This window comes from Anabrus simplex, chromosome 7 (genome assembly GCF_040414725.1).
Source record: "Anabrus simplex isolate iqAnaSimp1 chromosome 7, ASM4041472v1, whole genome shotgun sequence".
In the NCBI taxonomy this organism is placed as follows: Eukaryota; Metazoa; Arthropoda; class Insecta; order Orthoptera; family Tettigoniidae; genus Anabrus; species Anabrus simplex.
In genome coordinates this window covers 304717526-304733735 of record NC_090271.1, presented here as the reverse complement: position 1 = coordinate 304733735, position 16210 = coordinate 304717526, and the positions used below count along the sequence as shown (strand labels likewise).

Below are 16210 nucleotides of genomic sequence, written 5' to 3'. Positions count from 1 at the left end.
ACGCAAGACAGAAGACTTGCAGACTTACCTTTCACTGTGAATCTAAAGTGATGTCAGACGTGTGTTCGTTTTTGGTATAGCAAAACAGCAAAGTCATCTCCGTACAGGCCATGAAGGCCCTGAGAGTGGTGGAAGGTAGAGGCTTCCACTATTCGTAACTTCGGCACTTGGTGTGGTAGAGTGGTTAGCTCTGCGTCCGGCCGCCTTTGTCCCCAGTAATTAACCTATTACTCATTTTGGTGTAGGCTGAGTAAATCTCGGGGCTATGTGCACCTCCAAAAGTGTAAAACTCGTTTCTTAAATTTTTCGACTTTCTGACGATTAATTTTTAGTGCATTTATATAATACTTCCTGAGGAGTACTGCTTTATGGATATGTTGTACGATTATTGTTACCAAATACTTTTTGCGTATACAGTGAGTCTTTATACAAAAAAGTTCAGTTTATACATCAATGAATGTAAACGGATAGGTGTACTAATTACAAAGTGAGTCACTTGTAGTCAACTAGAGTAGCGCTAGAAGTTACTGAGGATGGGTTTTGAAACTGATTTCAAATAGTTCAGACTTCAATTCAGGAAGTCAAGACCGCACTTTATTATTATTATTATTATTTAGTAATATGTTAGAATGCTGCATTATTTAAGCGAATAGCAGGTATTTCCCAGCCTGCATAGGGTTTCTGCAATGCGATTTGCACAAGCATTAGGGGTATGAGCTATTCATCATCACAGCCTGTTTCTCTTTTGAAGCAAAGTCCTTCCCCGTCGTCTTCCAGGTTCTCCTGTCTTGGACAGTTCCCATGCACAATTGTCCTCACTAGAACTCACCAACCAGACAGTGGACGTCCACATTTTGCTAAGTACCCAGTCCATTTCCACTTCTTGGACCATACCTCCTTTGGTCCCCGACTAAAACAGTTCTACCAACTTCGAGTCTGTCAGTGACGGACGGAGAGACGCCGTATTTTTTCATCTCTGTCCAAGTCTCGAACCAGATGTTCCAAAAGACAAGTGAATGGCTTAGTAGATATGGAATCTATTTGGCGGACTCATCTCTCAATGTTGAAAGTCCTTCTAACAGACTCAAGTTTGACTCTTGCTTTACAAGCTATTGAACCCCTATAACTTATGCAACTCTCTCTATATGACCTTAGGGTGGGCTAGACGACATTTGCTACTCGCCAAATAAGTTCATATTCTAACCTACTACTGCACGAGCTCTCATTATTATTATTATTACTATTATTATTATTATTATTATTATTATTATCAACGTGTCACTGGTCCAGCTCCATGGCTGAATGGTCATGATCTTGGCCTTCGATTCTTGGGCCCTGGGTTCGATTCTTCTTTGGATATAGGAATTTTAATCTTAAATTCTATATTCCTTTGGCTCAGGGACTGGGTATTTCTGTTTTCTCCAACATTTTTGCGACAAGTACACTCAGTACTATCTTCCACATACGAAGTTCCCTATATATGGCAGACGTTGCTCATCCTCTTCGGAGGTTCTGCCTTACAAGGGCTACACCAAGCTAGCAATAGCCACACGATATTATAAAGTGAAATAGTCTAGGGCAGGGATGGCGAACCTATGCCACGCGTGTCACTAGGTGACACGCGAACACGATTTCGGTGGCACACCACATGAACATAATAATGTTTTATATACGTCTTGTACCTCAGACAATACATACCTTATAGTGTTTCACGTGTAAGAAATAAATATCGAAAATCTAAATATTAGTTCCGTCCGGATGTGCAATATGGAAACACTGCTTCACTGACAGGTCCGAAAGTCAACTGAGATAACAGTGTCGTTTTCTGGTGGTTTTGTATACGGACCTCGCAAACAAGTTTTCGGTGCCGAAAAGAACAGAAACTTAACAAAGGTAGTGACTGGATTTTTCAAGAACAGTGGACAAGGGAATTCAGACTGTTAGAAAGATATGTTGCCTGTGTTCGAAAACAATTGTACGCCTCACATTTAATGTAAAGCGCCATTTCGAGACTAATGATTCAAATGTTTGTTCCATGCCAAATGAAGAAAGAAGAGAGTTCGTGTCACAAAATATCGAACATTACACAAAACAAACTAGTTCTTTTGTATCATATTTTCGGCCGAGGAATAATATCAATGCGGCTGTTTCCATCTGTCTCACTGCATAGTAGGCCTACGACATGCATGGGAAACCGCTTTCTGACGGCGAGTTCTTGAAATAAACTTCCATGTCCGACACATTATTTGAAAACTTCCCTAACAAACAACAAATACTCAAGAGAATGAAAGGAATGCCAGCCAAGTGAACTGCTGTCAAGGATAGAATAATAAGAATGAGTGAAGTTTCGCAGGAATTGAAAACTAATTTGGATAACTCTCAGATGTATGCAGTATGTTTTGATGAAAGCATGGATGTGACCTTAAAAGCAAGGATAGCTGTTCTTTCTGATTTCCTTTCGGAAATGTGATGAGATGGAAATTAGTTAAATTGTGGAGGAAGTGAAGTCCATTGGCAATATTCGTGTTTGGATATCTAATAATATTTATCTTTTTACAAATTGTTTTATGTCACACCGACACAGATGGATCTTATGGCGACGATGAGATAGGAAAGGCTTCCGAGTGGGAAGGAAACCGCTGTGACCTTAATTGAGATACAGCCTCAGCATTTATCTGGTGCGAAAATGGGAAATCACGGGAAACCGTCTTCAGGGCTGCCGACAGTGGGACTGGAAGCACTATCTACCGGATGCAAGCTCAGAGCTGCGCGCTCCTAACCGCGCGGCCAATTCGCTCGGTAACAATATTTAATGACGAAGTGTGCTACAAAGGGAAATTATTATTTATTTATTTATTTACAAATAATAATATGTACTCTCAAAACTTACATATTTAAGTTTTTTTGAGTATTTGTAAAATACGACCACGGAAGATGCAATCAAATGTATTTACAAAATAAATAAATAAATAAATAAATATAAATAAATCAGTAAATAAATTAAATAAATAGCATATTATGAAACATAATTGTGAATTTGGAAAGGAACTTGCGGGGTGGGAGGGGTGTTGTAGGTTGTAGGCATTCCTTAAAGGAAAATAACAAGTGGCACAGTCAACAGTTGAGAATAATAAACCAGACTTAAAATGGCACACTAGTTGGAAAAGGTTCGCCATCCCTGGTCTAGGGGGTTGACTATCCTGTCAATGTTCCGCCGAACAAACATGATACGCTAAACGACCACCAATTAGTACTTCACATTTGTAGCTGATATCACGGGGCACAATACGTTTTGGTTGTCTGGATAATAAGATATGACTTCTCTCCGTTCGTGGTACTTCTTGAGACAATATTACGAAGAGGAAAGAAATTGACCTATTTTATCTACACTTTACGAGATTTTCAAGAGATGTGAGCTTGGAATGATAAATTTTGAACTTTGATATCTCAAAATCGCGGCGCTGTAAGACCGTAGAAAGTAGCATTTCTACGTCTGCTATCAAATGAGACAAGTTAAGAAAGCTTCATCCGAGATAACATGATCACTTCCTGAATGTTCCTTGTACTTAGTGTTTTACATTCTGTATTTTTGCCCAGGGTTTGCTTGGTTCTCCTGGTTTGCCTGGTTTACCTGGTCTCGACGGTTGCAATGGTACTGATGGATGTGACGGAGGGCCTGGTATAGGCGGTCTGCCTGGCCCAAGAGGTCCCATTGGAGCCCAAGGGAACCCTGGGGCTAGAGGAGATCCCGGTGAAGGAGGTGTGAACACCAGAGGAGTAAAAGGAGACCAAGGAGATGCAGGATTACCTGGACTACAGGTAAGTGCCTATTTCTGTCTCTATAAATCACAACTCGTACAACAGATTTTCTCAGATAAATCCTAGTTTTATCTTATCAAGGTTAGAGTGCTAGATTAATCTGACTGACTTTTATTCCAGTAGGAGTCTCTCCCTTGTCTTATTCTTCCTTACCTCACTCCGCTGTTATTTTGTTTGCGCTTTGTCTGTTTCTATCCCCCATTCTCTGCTTCCTATGTTTGATGTACATTAACGTCCATAACTTATGTTTATTGAAACAGGGACGTCATGTTACTCAATGATACCTTCTGTTTCCAGGGATTTTCAAGCCAAGAAGGACCTCGCGGACCACCCGGTCCACAGGGGGAGCCAGGAGACTGGGTGAGTTTGCACAGCCCTTTACAACAAACTATATTATTTTCAGTACAAATATGCATTTTGAAATCAAATATATATATAGTATTTCAGCCCAGTAAGTTACCAGGACTTACGTATACATGACTATGCAGAACTTGCAGTATATATCCGGCTAACTTCCTTGAAATCGAGATATTCAGCAGTTGAATTTTAATGGAATATTTAGTTTTCGCGACTGCATTGTACACTAAACAAACCTTTATACTCATTACGCCGAAGAGATGGTAAGTACAGAATAAAAATTGCCAACTGACCACAAATGGGAACCAAATCCACACCCTTCTGATTTCGCGTCAGATGCTCTATCAGTTGAAGTATGGTGCCGCAGCAAACAAGCACACCTTGGACTCCCTTACAGCTGATCTGAAGCATTCCCTCAGCCGTAAACACGGAACGGTTTCCTCCTTGTCAGCCTTTTCTCCGTTCACCATCAGCATTGAAAACACTCTACTAGCAACAGCGACTACTGTAATTCTTCATAGAAATCTCCGTGTGCTTTGTTGTCCTTAAGTCTGTTCTTTCAGTGTATTAGTACTAGGGCAGAGAGGAGCAGCTGGTCGTTGACAACTGATTTTTACGCGGTAATAGGTTAGATCATACATGCCGTTCGACGATTTCGTAAATATACTTGCATAAACAATGGGAGTGCGGTATTTAAAATCCCCTGCTATTTATGCAGCTCTCCCTACGTAATTTTGCATCGGTCTAGAGAATCCTTGAACATGACTAACATCTATACTAAAATATAAGTTCCCAAAAGGAAACCATAGTTTACTTCCATTGATTGCGAATATCAAATGAGGTGTTTTCAAATGTGATATTATCAACGTTTCTTCCCAGTGTAGCAGTGGGCTCTTCAGTTGGATTCCCAGACATTTCAAAGACGCTGGTAGCTAGCGCAGCTTTGCAACATTGCTTATTTTCCATACTCTGATGATCAATGAACAGAAAGTTTACTAGGTGATCAGTGTAACATATTTCTGTTACACATTAATGTATGCCTGGTGTTTTGACTTCACAGGGATTAGAAGGTCCTCCTGGAATTCCTGGTATAAAAGGCGAGGCCGGGGACTATCAACCTGGCGTGAGGGGAATGCGGGGTGATTACGGCGAGCAGGGGGAGCCTGGACCTCCTGCCTTCCTAGGCTGGAGGATTCGGAATGGCACGGTACCACAGAAGGGATATCCAGGAGACAAAGGTCGTCCTGGTGACATCGGTCTCTCTGGACTGAAAGGAGAAACAGGCGACAAGGGACCATCTGTAAGTGCTTTCACTTTCTTATTCCTTTCTTCCTTTCATAACTTATTTAATTTGCTAATAATAAAGAGTGCCTATAAGATTAATCGATTCAGCTTACTTTAAAAACAGTTATACATTAATGAACGATATAGAAAGTAATTTTCATGTTACATAGATTATTATGGAAATTCTTCAATATTCAGTATTTGAACAGTTAACCGATGACATCGCTACTCTCCAAAATGTTCCACAACAATAAGTTTTTACAAATAGTATTCAGTAAGGTCAGTCTTACAGCCTTTATGCCTAACAAAAGATGTGTGAATGGTGTGTTTAGGGCCAGCCGGGTTTCCCTGGTGTGAAAGGAATGAAAGGCGAGCAGGGCAGGGACGGCCAGCGAGGGAAGCAAGGTCGAGATGGACCCAGTGGACCTAGTGGACCCAAAGGAGCCAAGGGCGCTCCTGGATACAGTGGACTCCCAGGCTTTGACGGTGAAAAGGTCCGTACTCACATGTGTGTTAGTGAACTACAACAGAGTGCCCTTCGTATTGCAATTATTGTTTTTATGTGCATAGGGTGCTCATGGTGAACCAGGTCGGTCTGGTCTTCCTGGAGTTCAAGGTCCTGAGGGTGAGCAGGGAATATACGACCCAACCCTGGATGAAGATGGCAAATTTGGAGTCATCGGCCCACAAGGACCTTTGGGTAAGTATTGCTGGTATTAAATATACTCTCATTTACTTTCATTTGATGCCACCCAATGAGGTTATCGACTTCCCCCCACCATTTACCGAGAAACGTTCCTTTGAGAAATGTATCAGATGTATGCATAATTTATGCCGAGTTTTGTGGTAAAGAAAACACGTAATTTTCAAGGGAAAATAATTTTTTGTTTATTCTAAATATTGACCATCGGCGTCTACACACTTCGCCCATCTTTCAGGTAAGTTATGAGTACCATGCCAGAAAAACTGCTTGTCTTTTACGGCAAACCGTTCGTCAAGCCATTTTCCAACTTTCTCGAAATTGCTGAAGTGCTGCTCTGCGAGGGCGTGCCCCATTGATGCGAAGAGGTGATAGATGGCGCCAGGTCGGGAGAGTATGGCGGGTACGGAAGGACGTCCCATCCAAGCGATTTCAAGATGTCCTTACTGGTTTTGTTGTGTGAGACGGCGCATTGTCGTGTAAGAAAATCACTTTGCCGTGTCTTCTGGCCCAATCCGGTCGTCTTTCGATCAATGCGTGATTTAAATTAATCATGTGTTAGCGATTGCGTTGTGCATTAACGGTTTCGCCAGGCTTCAAGAGTTCATAATACACAATACCGCCGCTCTGGTCCCACCAGACACAAAGCATGTGTCACATGTTCTAATCGACGGAGCGTATTCACCATATGTTTCTACCAACAAACGATGACTTTCCACAACCTTTTCCTTTTGATTAAGTAAGAAAAGCATTGCGTGCCGCAAATGGTCTTTTTCAGGCACAAACGTCGACATGATCAATGAACGATACAGGCGCTAGTGTTTGGCGGACTCAACTTGTGTGTGTTGGTGGTTAATGTCAGAAGAACAAACTGACGTATGTGTGAAATTCATACGCTGCGTACTGTTCGCTGGCGCCATCTCTTAGTGAAACCGAAAAAGACGTATGCATTCACCTGGTATATCGTAAATAAATTTAGCATAACACAATTTCCGAAGGAATGCGTTCTTTTTTTCGTTCTCTCTTGATCTCGCTTCTCTTCAGAGATGCACATTAAGAGGAGGCAGTGTTTTGTTTGAAAATGGACGATGATACGATTAGAAAATGTAGTCGGGGGTAGCAAACATGGCATCAAACGATTGTTTTTAAAGGTAACTAGAAGTTATTTGGTATTTTTGAAGCCCAAAATGCTTTGAATACACAATTTACAACACTATTAGGAAATTAGAATTACATATTCATTCAGAAAATATGTTTATTTCGGGAGTTATTCTCTACAGTGAAATTAGGAAATGCAATATTGTTGACTACATGAATCGACCTGGCGTGAAGGGAATGCGGGGTGATTATGGCGAGCAGTAACTTACTTTAACATCCAGTGCTTACTTTTAAAAGAATAACGGAGAGAAAATTAAAATGTTTACTCAATAGAATTACAAGGATGGAGATGAACCAGATGTATGAATCGTTTGATTTCACTTCTAACAGTGTGCTGACCAGTTGAAGTCGGACCGTGTCTAAACCAGCGTATGCAGGCCTCTAGAAATGGCCAGTAGGCCTACGGAACTGCACTCCTTTTTGTGTACTTTTTCATGTCATATAACATAATAAGGGATAACTTTTGTATATAAATCTACTCTTATTACAATCGCTGTTACTATAAAACTATTTTACAATCCTTTCTGTGTTATAATAAAGGTTTTTATTTGTTCCTAAAATTATCCAAAATTTTTGTGTTCCGACCTTCTCTAGTTCCATAAGCGACTTATATGAGAGCTCCTTTTGTATTGATGTAAATTTGAGAAACTTACATTAATCTGAGAACAGAACTTTTCATGAACGAGTATGTCGAAGTAGGGTGTTGTGAAAGAGAGAAATCGAAGTACGTTTACATCCAGATAGGAAGAAAAAAGAAGTTGATGAAGAAAGTTTAAGAAAGAAATATGAAAATGGAGAGCTTCACATAAGCAAGTGGACACAATATAATTCTCAAAACGTGTTCTGAAGTTGTCGTTATAAGTTCACTCGGTTTGAAACGTCCAGTAGTGAAATCCCTTACAAAATAGCCAAACCTGCACTATATTTTAAGACTATGATGCATAAGCGCGTTCTAACGTCATGCGCGCAACGAGGCCCGTAGCTGTATAGCCTCCGACTGCTATGAAGAAGATTAAAATAGCCCATCAATTGTAACATTCCCTTCTCAAGGAAAGCTTACTTCAATTCGAGTTCAGGCGTTTTTCGCAAGTCAAGGAAATTCTAGAAGTGGTTTACACAAGGAAAATGAGGAAATGCTAATCTTGTCTCAATGTATGCACTACAGAAGAAAAGAAACTATGTGGAACATGCGCACTCTGAATCCAGAAATAGAATTTTCGACAAGGCTTTTAGAACTAGAAGTCAGGACTAGAACGATGATTATGATAGCTTAAAATGTACCCACAAATAGAAGATCTATTTGCACAACTGTCACCGCTCAGAAACTTAAAGAAAGAGAAACGTTTGCTGTCGCTAATGATTATTGAAATCAAGAATTGCTTTCTTCAAGGTTTACCTGGGGATGAGGTAGTCTACGAAAGTGTAGACTACACCGTATTTTAACAGACCATGGACAAGATCAACTTGCTCACACTGACCAACTTCTTAAGAGTTGAACACCAACCGGGATGCCTCTGTACAAAATGAAAATGAATAGAAGTGCCACAATCGTGACACTTAGGAACTTACTATCCTCCAAGCGCATTGCAATGAGACAAGGCTTATAGAATTTAAGGTATGTATTCACGTTTCGGACCAAAATCTGTACTATTTTATCAATGTTTTTGAAATTTTTACAATGAAATACTTGCATTTACGGAAGATATTTACACTATAAAAATTTCACACTTAAGGTACCGTTTCCTAAATAATTGACAAAAACCCCAAAATTTTGCATTAATTTCCAAAAATCATAGCTTCCTGGAAAATAGTTCAATTCCAATTATTTTTGCGCATAATTCATCCTAATAATGCATATAATGTGATGAACTAAACAGAATTTAAGAATTTATTGATATCATATTTTTTATAATATATTTTTCATGGCGGTCAAAATTTTAGAATATTTAGATTTGTTTTTTTCATTTGGTACCTTCTTATTATAGTCTTATTTATTATTATGTTTAGTTCAAAACATTCTACTTTTAATAAGCTTCAATTTGACATATCAATGTATTCTATAACTTAAAATTTGATGACGTTATGATTTTTTGAAATATGAAAACTCTGGAGAAATTCACTGTGTGGAAAATTGAACTTGAACTTGGAAGTTTATTTCGGGATTGAAGTTACTTACTTTGGCTAATTAAAACCCTCCTGACGCATAAGGGCCGGTCCAGTCGTGTGGGAGTAGTGTGCCTACCTCTTAGCCGGAGGCCTCGGGTTCGATTCCCGGCCAGATCAGGGAATTTTACCTGGACCTGAGGGCTGGTTAGAGATCCACTCAGCCTACGTGATTAGAATTGAGGAGCTACCTGACGGTGAGATAGCGGCCCTGGTCTAGAAAGCGAAGAATAACAACAGAGAGGATGCTTCATGCTAACCACACGACACCTCGAAATCCGCAGGCCTTCGGGCTGAGCAGCGGTCGCTTGGTAGGCCAACGCCCTTCAAGGGCTGTAGTGCCAGTGGGTTTGGTTTGGTTTGATGCATAAGTAGGTCCCTCTTATTGTAGTATTTTGTCCTCTTTGAATCGTTTTCTTCCTCAGATACTTTCAGTGGTAACTTCAGCCAGAATCTTGACATGTTCAGTATATACTGCAGGTGCGGGCGGTGAAGGTAAATTCAAAATATACGAAAATTTTCTTGCTTCACTTCGCCCACAACCATTTAAGCGCATCCCATACACAATTCTATTAGTTTCAGGAATGTGACCAATTCTCCATGATGTACACTAAGGTTCAGATTGAAAATCACTACTACTACACACCAAACTAACAAGAAAAGCCCAATTTGTTTACAGAAGTTTTTCAGCGATATTGATCCACATTTCATACAGACAGGACATACCAGCAAATATAACATTTTTTCTACAAATTCCACACTAAATATAATGTTAAAACTACCTTGAGAATCACCACAATTACTGTCATAATGCGAAGTAGAAAGTTTTAGACTCAGAAGCACTACTGACATTGAGAAGTTTATTTTTATTGTTCTCATTTTGGACTACTGTCTCAGTAATATTTCGTTTATTCATTGTATACTTATTTCCATAGCAACGGCGCTTTCTTTTATAGCCACTATGTCTATTACTACCCATTGTTCACTTAGCAGAAGTTAGTTACTCAATATAAACACAAATAACACAGCACATGGCATTCATAGTTGGATTGCACAGCATTTATGCAAGATTCAACATTCCTTCACCAGAGATATATCATATGACAACCAATGCTATCTTTTGGTTCACAAAGGTACTACGTGGGGAAACACCAGTGCAATGTATTGAAATGTAATTATGTAGAAAAATCTCCTAGAGTATGGAAAGCTAGTGAATGTTAGCACCTGACCACGCCCCCGGAGCAGAGAAATCATGAACGCAGTGGTCCATTTAAATACAATTTACGGCCTTTCTGTATGTCTCAGGTCAATGATACTTACATATTTGGAAACTAGAAATTCCAGGCTTTCATTTGACACCAAAAGCCAAATATTGATTATTTTGACCTAAATCGCAGTTTCAAACGTGAATACATACCTTAACTTTATATAATAGAGCCAACTGTCGTACTGCAGAAACTGTTCTGAAGTATCAGTCCAAAAGAAATCTTTAATAGAGATATGTATCGAGCTAAAAATTGATAAATTCAAGGGGTTCCAGGAAAAACAAAATGAAAAGTCCAAGAACATGTGGTCAGAGGAAAGGAAGACGAACCACAGTGAAATGATGAAGAAGTTCTGGGAGCAGGAAAAAGGACTAACCAGAAAGTCAATTGTTTACCAGAATAGGCCAAAATCTAAGAATGAAAGAAGAAGAAGAATGTTACTGGTTAAACGTCCCACTGACTACCTTTACGTTTACGGAGGTGCCGGAATTTTGTCCCACAGGAGTTCCTTTACGTTCCGGTAAATCTACCGACACGAGGCTGACGAATTCGAACACCTTCAAATACCAGTGGACTGAGTCGGGACCGAATCCTTCAACTTGGATTTGGAAGGCGGACGATATCTACCCCTCGGCTCAAACCATAATAACACTTATTCTCTCTGGCGCATGAATGCTTCTTAAATTTAAACGAAGGCAGTTTACAATGCAGTTAATTTCTAAATGACGATATGATCAGTAAGTCTTCCCTCCCCTCCCCAATAGTGCTACAGCCCTGTTGAGCCTTGAACTACCAAACAAGCGCTGCCTGCGTATTGCGAGGTGACGTGCGGTCAGCTCGACTAACCCGCTCAGCTGACCGGGGCCGCTCTTTCACCTTCAGATAGCTCCTCAGGTGTTCTTACGTAGGGTAACGAGGCTTACAAGCAGCCCACAAATTCAAGTAAAAATCCCTAATCTGGCCGGGAATCGAATCTAGGGTCTCGGGATGAAGGGCTAGCTCACTACCACTAAAACGCTGGGTCGGCAGATATTCGTCTTAAAACGAAAACCGAAACCCCATGGCGCAAGAGTCCCGAAGGGCCGTGGTCTACCAAGCGAGCGGTGCTCATCCCGAAGACCTGTAGATTATGAGGTGCCGTGTAGTCAGCACGATGAATCCTCTCGTCCGTTATTCTTGGCTTTCTAGACCGGGGCCGCTATCTCACCGTCATATAGCTCCTCAACTGTAATCACGTAGGCTGAGTGGACCTCGACCCAGGCCTCTGATCCGGGTAAAAATTTCTGGTCTGGCTGGGAATCGAACCCGGGACCTTCGGGTAAGAGGCAGGCATGCTACCCCGACACTGCGGGGGCGGCCAAAAATCTGTCTTAATGTACTTAAAACAGTTTTTAAACATGGCAACGTTACGCAGATATGTCTAGAGTCATGCAATTCAGTTCAGTTTTGTATCTCCTAGTCAGGAAATAACAAATCGTGTATTCAGAGATTTTTTCAACAGAGCATTGCTAGGATGTAATGTGAATGCTATCTAAGCTTCAAACGTGGTTCACTTCTTCAGAGGAATAAGAAGGCAAACGTGTCTGTTAGAGGAAGATTTCCCAACTACAAGGGGAAACTTACGTGCCGTAGGCTACTTGTTTTACAACTTCATTTTCTGATCGTACAACATCTAGCGCGTAGATATTTTACGTGGGATGTGGTAGTAGTTGTAAAGTTGTGGTTCATTCAAAAACAGGAATGTTGGTAGAAAGTCTGCCTTATTGCTCAGTTTGTGCAATATCCATTGACAAAATGTTCCCGAAGCGTTGAAGTCACATCGCAGAGATCCTGACAATAATTACAAATGGTACGAATGGAATGTATTGTTATGTAATTCTCGTATAACAGGTTGATGTTATTCTGTTGTGGAAGTGCCTGTGTACCAATATGAGGCACATTTCGAACAGCGTCTAGAACAAGCTCTTCATTTTGACCAGACGTCATTTGCGCTCTAACAAGAGCTAACTCCGAAAACCGTAAAAGTAGATAATGGGACGAATAACATCTTTAAGAAAACAATAACTAACCCTCCAAGAGCCCCCTTTACACACAAGCGTTATTCAAAGTCTCCGGAACGTTTGGTTATCGACTTCTTTCTCTCAGGAAATCGTTCGTGATGCAGGTGCTGCGACTGTAATGGCTTCTGCCATGTATCAGAGGAATACGTTGTGAATGTATATCATAAAACCAATTGAGTTCACTTCAACTGCACGAGTGAATGAATAAGCTGTGTGTTGTACTGTTTCTACGGGCGTAGAGTTAAGGCAGAATACATGTTTAACATAACATAGTGTTATCGTATCAACAGAGACACTGCCGTACACAGGTACAATGAAACTGTGAATCGTTTCAAAAATATTTATGTAAAAGAGGATTTCTCGGCATGTCTGTCAAACTGTTCTGAAGTCACGTACAGATTTAGCAACATCGTCGCGCAAAGCCCATTTGACTTCGCCCGCGAAGCGATCTGATTGGCTAACTTGAGCAGCTGATAAAATGGCAACGGCGCGAGATATTTATGAACACCCTGTACATACTGTTCTGTCATACATGGAGAGTAGTAGCTACTGAAACTGACAAGGAGAAATGTATGATTGAAATAGAAACACTTTCGCAAGAATAGCTGGTCTCATGACGGTGTTTTGACAAGTCAAACTTTCTTTCAGAATGACGTACAAATACAGTACAGCGGCTACTTCTTCCAGTTCCATTCCTCTACTGCGAGAAATCGTGTCACTATTAGAAGTCGCAAGTCAAGTCGCTGTATAATTAAGAGGCGCGACACCGCTGACGCTTCAAAAGTCGCCCCGTATATCCGTACCCTTAATATTCAAGACATATCTTTAATTCATGTTCTAAAGCTCTCATTTAGATTCCACCACAACAGATCGCTTCGTACTAAGCAGTATATGGATTATAACACGACTAAACGGCAGATGATTGGTTCATTTTACATCGCTGCACGCAAGTAGCAAACTGAACAAGAATAATGTTAGGTGGGTTGCGTATCTTCATGTATTTTAAGGGGCTGGTGGACCATTTTGTATTAGAAAACTCTGAATGTAGGACTGTTTGTTACATTGAATGTTGTTCTATTTCATCTGAATAAAACGTCGATTCTATATACGTTATAATTTCAATCTGTAAATCAATTTCTTGAGCACTTTTCTATTCAAAGGGTGTTTTTATTGATATTATACGAACTAGGAAAATATGTTCACATTTCAAAGAAGATTAGTTGTTTACAAAGTTGTAACCTTTCTTTTTCCTCAGGTCCTCCCGGGCCGCCTGGAGAATCTGGGATCCCTGGAGCGCCGGGTACTCCAGGCTACATTGGACCGGCGGGAGAACCAGGGCCACCTGGACCACAAGGACCTCGCGGGCCCAAAGGCATCTCCATCAAGGGCGAAAGAGGAGACGACGGTAAGTACTGAGCCTCTGGAACAAGTTACCCCTAACGAAGTTAAACAACAAAAGTAGAAAAACTAACTTAGGTTCTACAATGTAGCATTAATTTTCAATATTGCATCTTCTTCTTCTTCTTCTCCTCCTACTACTTCTTCTTCTTCTTCTTCTTCTTCTTCTTCTTCTTCTGAGCCGATAGCCTAAATGTTGGGTCCCTTTTGACAACAATTATTATTATTATTATTATTATTATTATTATTATTATTATTATTATTATTATTATTATTATTATTATTATTATTATGATTATTATTATTATTATTATTATAATTCTGAGCCAATGGCCTAGATGTTGGGCCCCTTTTAACAACTTCTTCTTCTTCTTCTTCTTCTTCTTCTTGTAAATTACTTGGGGTCGGCACTAGATGAGGATTTGAGGGTTTGGCTCAGTTTTACGGTCCGATTCCCAACCCTATATGGAGGGATGTTTTCACTATTGCGTGTTCCTGTGTTTATTTGTATCGTGATGTGCTGTGTGTATATGAAGATATGAGTATTAAGAAGAACACAAACACCCAGTCGCCGAGCCAGAAGAAAATCCCGGCCCTGCCGAAGATTGAATGCGGACCCTCATAACCGTTGACCTTCTGAGCAAGGATGTGGATACCCACAGAAATTCCCTGTTGTAGCACAAACGATATAAGACTTCTATGAACTTAATAATTTACATTTAGTATGTTACGATGTACAGTAGGCCTACTACTGTTGAAATAAGTAATGATCCAACTCGTTGCTCGCAAAAGCTAAAGTCCTACGGCCGCATGTTTCATGCCAGGGTTGATCTGCTAAGACATCTGCGTGGAGTATGCAGACAATGAAAGAATTACAGGAGAGAAATGAATACTCAAATATGAGTATCAGCCGATGACGACGAGGACGACAGGAATAACCCCCACAGAATTATTATTGCGGAAATGTTGTCATTTTAGGAAATCACAAGTTACTTCAGAGCAAATATAATACAATATTGTAATTCTGGGCGGTGAGGAGATTACCAGATGACACAGGAATGGGGATGTAAAAGAAATTTATCAAAAAATGTCAGGAGATAATGAAAGAAGATGGCCAAAAATTGAAATACAGTTAGTTAAACAATAATGATAAAATAAAATAGTAAGAACATTAGTAGAAGTGTGCAAAATAAGTCAAAATATTACGATAAGAGTTGAGATGTTCATTAAAAGGGCAATAATTTGGTGGTTTGTGGGGGTAAATAAGAATAAAGCCGTTAAGACAAAATAATAACGAAAAAAATGCATTTTATGCAATAAAGATAAGAGACTGGAAAGAAACGAGGAGAATCAGAGAAAAATACACAGACTGGAGAAAGGTATGTAAAACTGAAAAAAAGAACTTATTTTACACTTCTTGTTAAGTAATTAAACTCAGAATGGAAGCAACCAGAGATAACTGGAGATTTATGTTTCCTTTATACTGAATATATATGAAGGGTTGGGGAAAAATCAGGTAAGTCAACTTCCTTCAGAACTCATAAAACGAAATGTCATTGCAAGACGTTACTATATAAACAAATAAAAAGTTATAAAATCATATGCTTCGATTAATTGAAGTTCGAAATGTAGTAAATTGAATTGAGCTAGGCTCGATGCGCAGTACATCACCGCTAACTCGATTACGACAAAATGTTGGCTTATCTGGATTTTTTTCTCTGGCCCTTCATATAAATGATGCTAACAGAGATCTGGAATGGCAGATAATATTTTTTGAGGAAGATGTTATACTGTTAATTGGCGCCAGAGGAACAATGTCTAAATTTGGTGGAAAATATCTGCGAAATCTGGGCGTTCTTAATAGATGTATCAGTATCAGCGATCAGAGGGTTACTTCAAATTATTCGCAATCACATTTACAACCCATTTTAACGACTACTCTTCTTTATGATTTTCAACACTGCCTATATGGTATACTTTGTCATGTTCAGCAACCCATAAACTGG

General features: G+C 39.9%; 1 protein-coding gene across 1 annotated transcript in view; it reads left to right on the top strand.

The window, feature by feature from the left end:
* Positions 1–16210, top strand: part of LOC136877597 (collagen alpha-5(IV) chain) — a 570940-nt gene that overhangs the window by 366559 nt on the left and 188171 nt on the right. Inside the window, exons 4-9 of the mRNA XM_067151761.2 lie at positions 3598–3819; positions 4117–4179; positions 5237–5476; positions 5793–5954; positions 6031–6160; positions 14062–14211. Of these exons, the coding sequence (XP_067007862.2) occupies positions 3598–3819; positions 4117–4179; positions 5237–5476; positions 5793–5954; positions 6031–6160; positions 14062–14211 (967 nt within the window). The remainder of the gene's footprint in view (positions 1–3597; positions 3820–4116; positions 4180–5236; positions 5477–5792; positions 5955–6030; positions 6161–14061; positions 14212–16210) is intronic.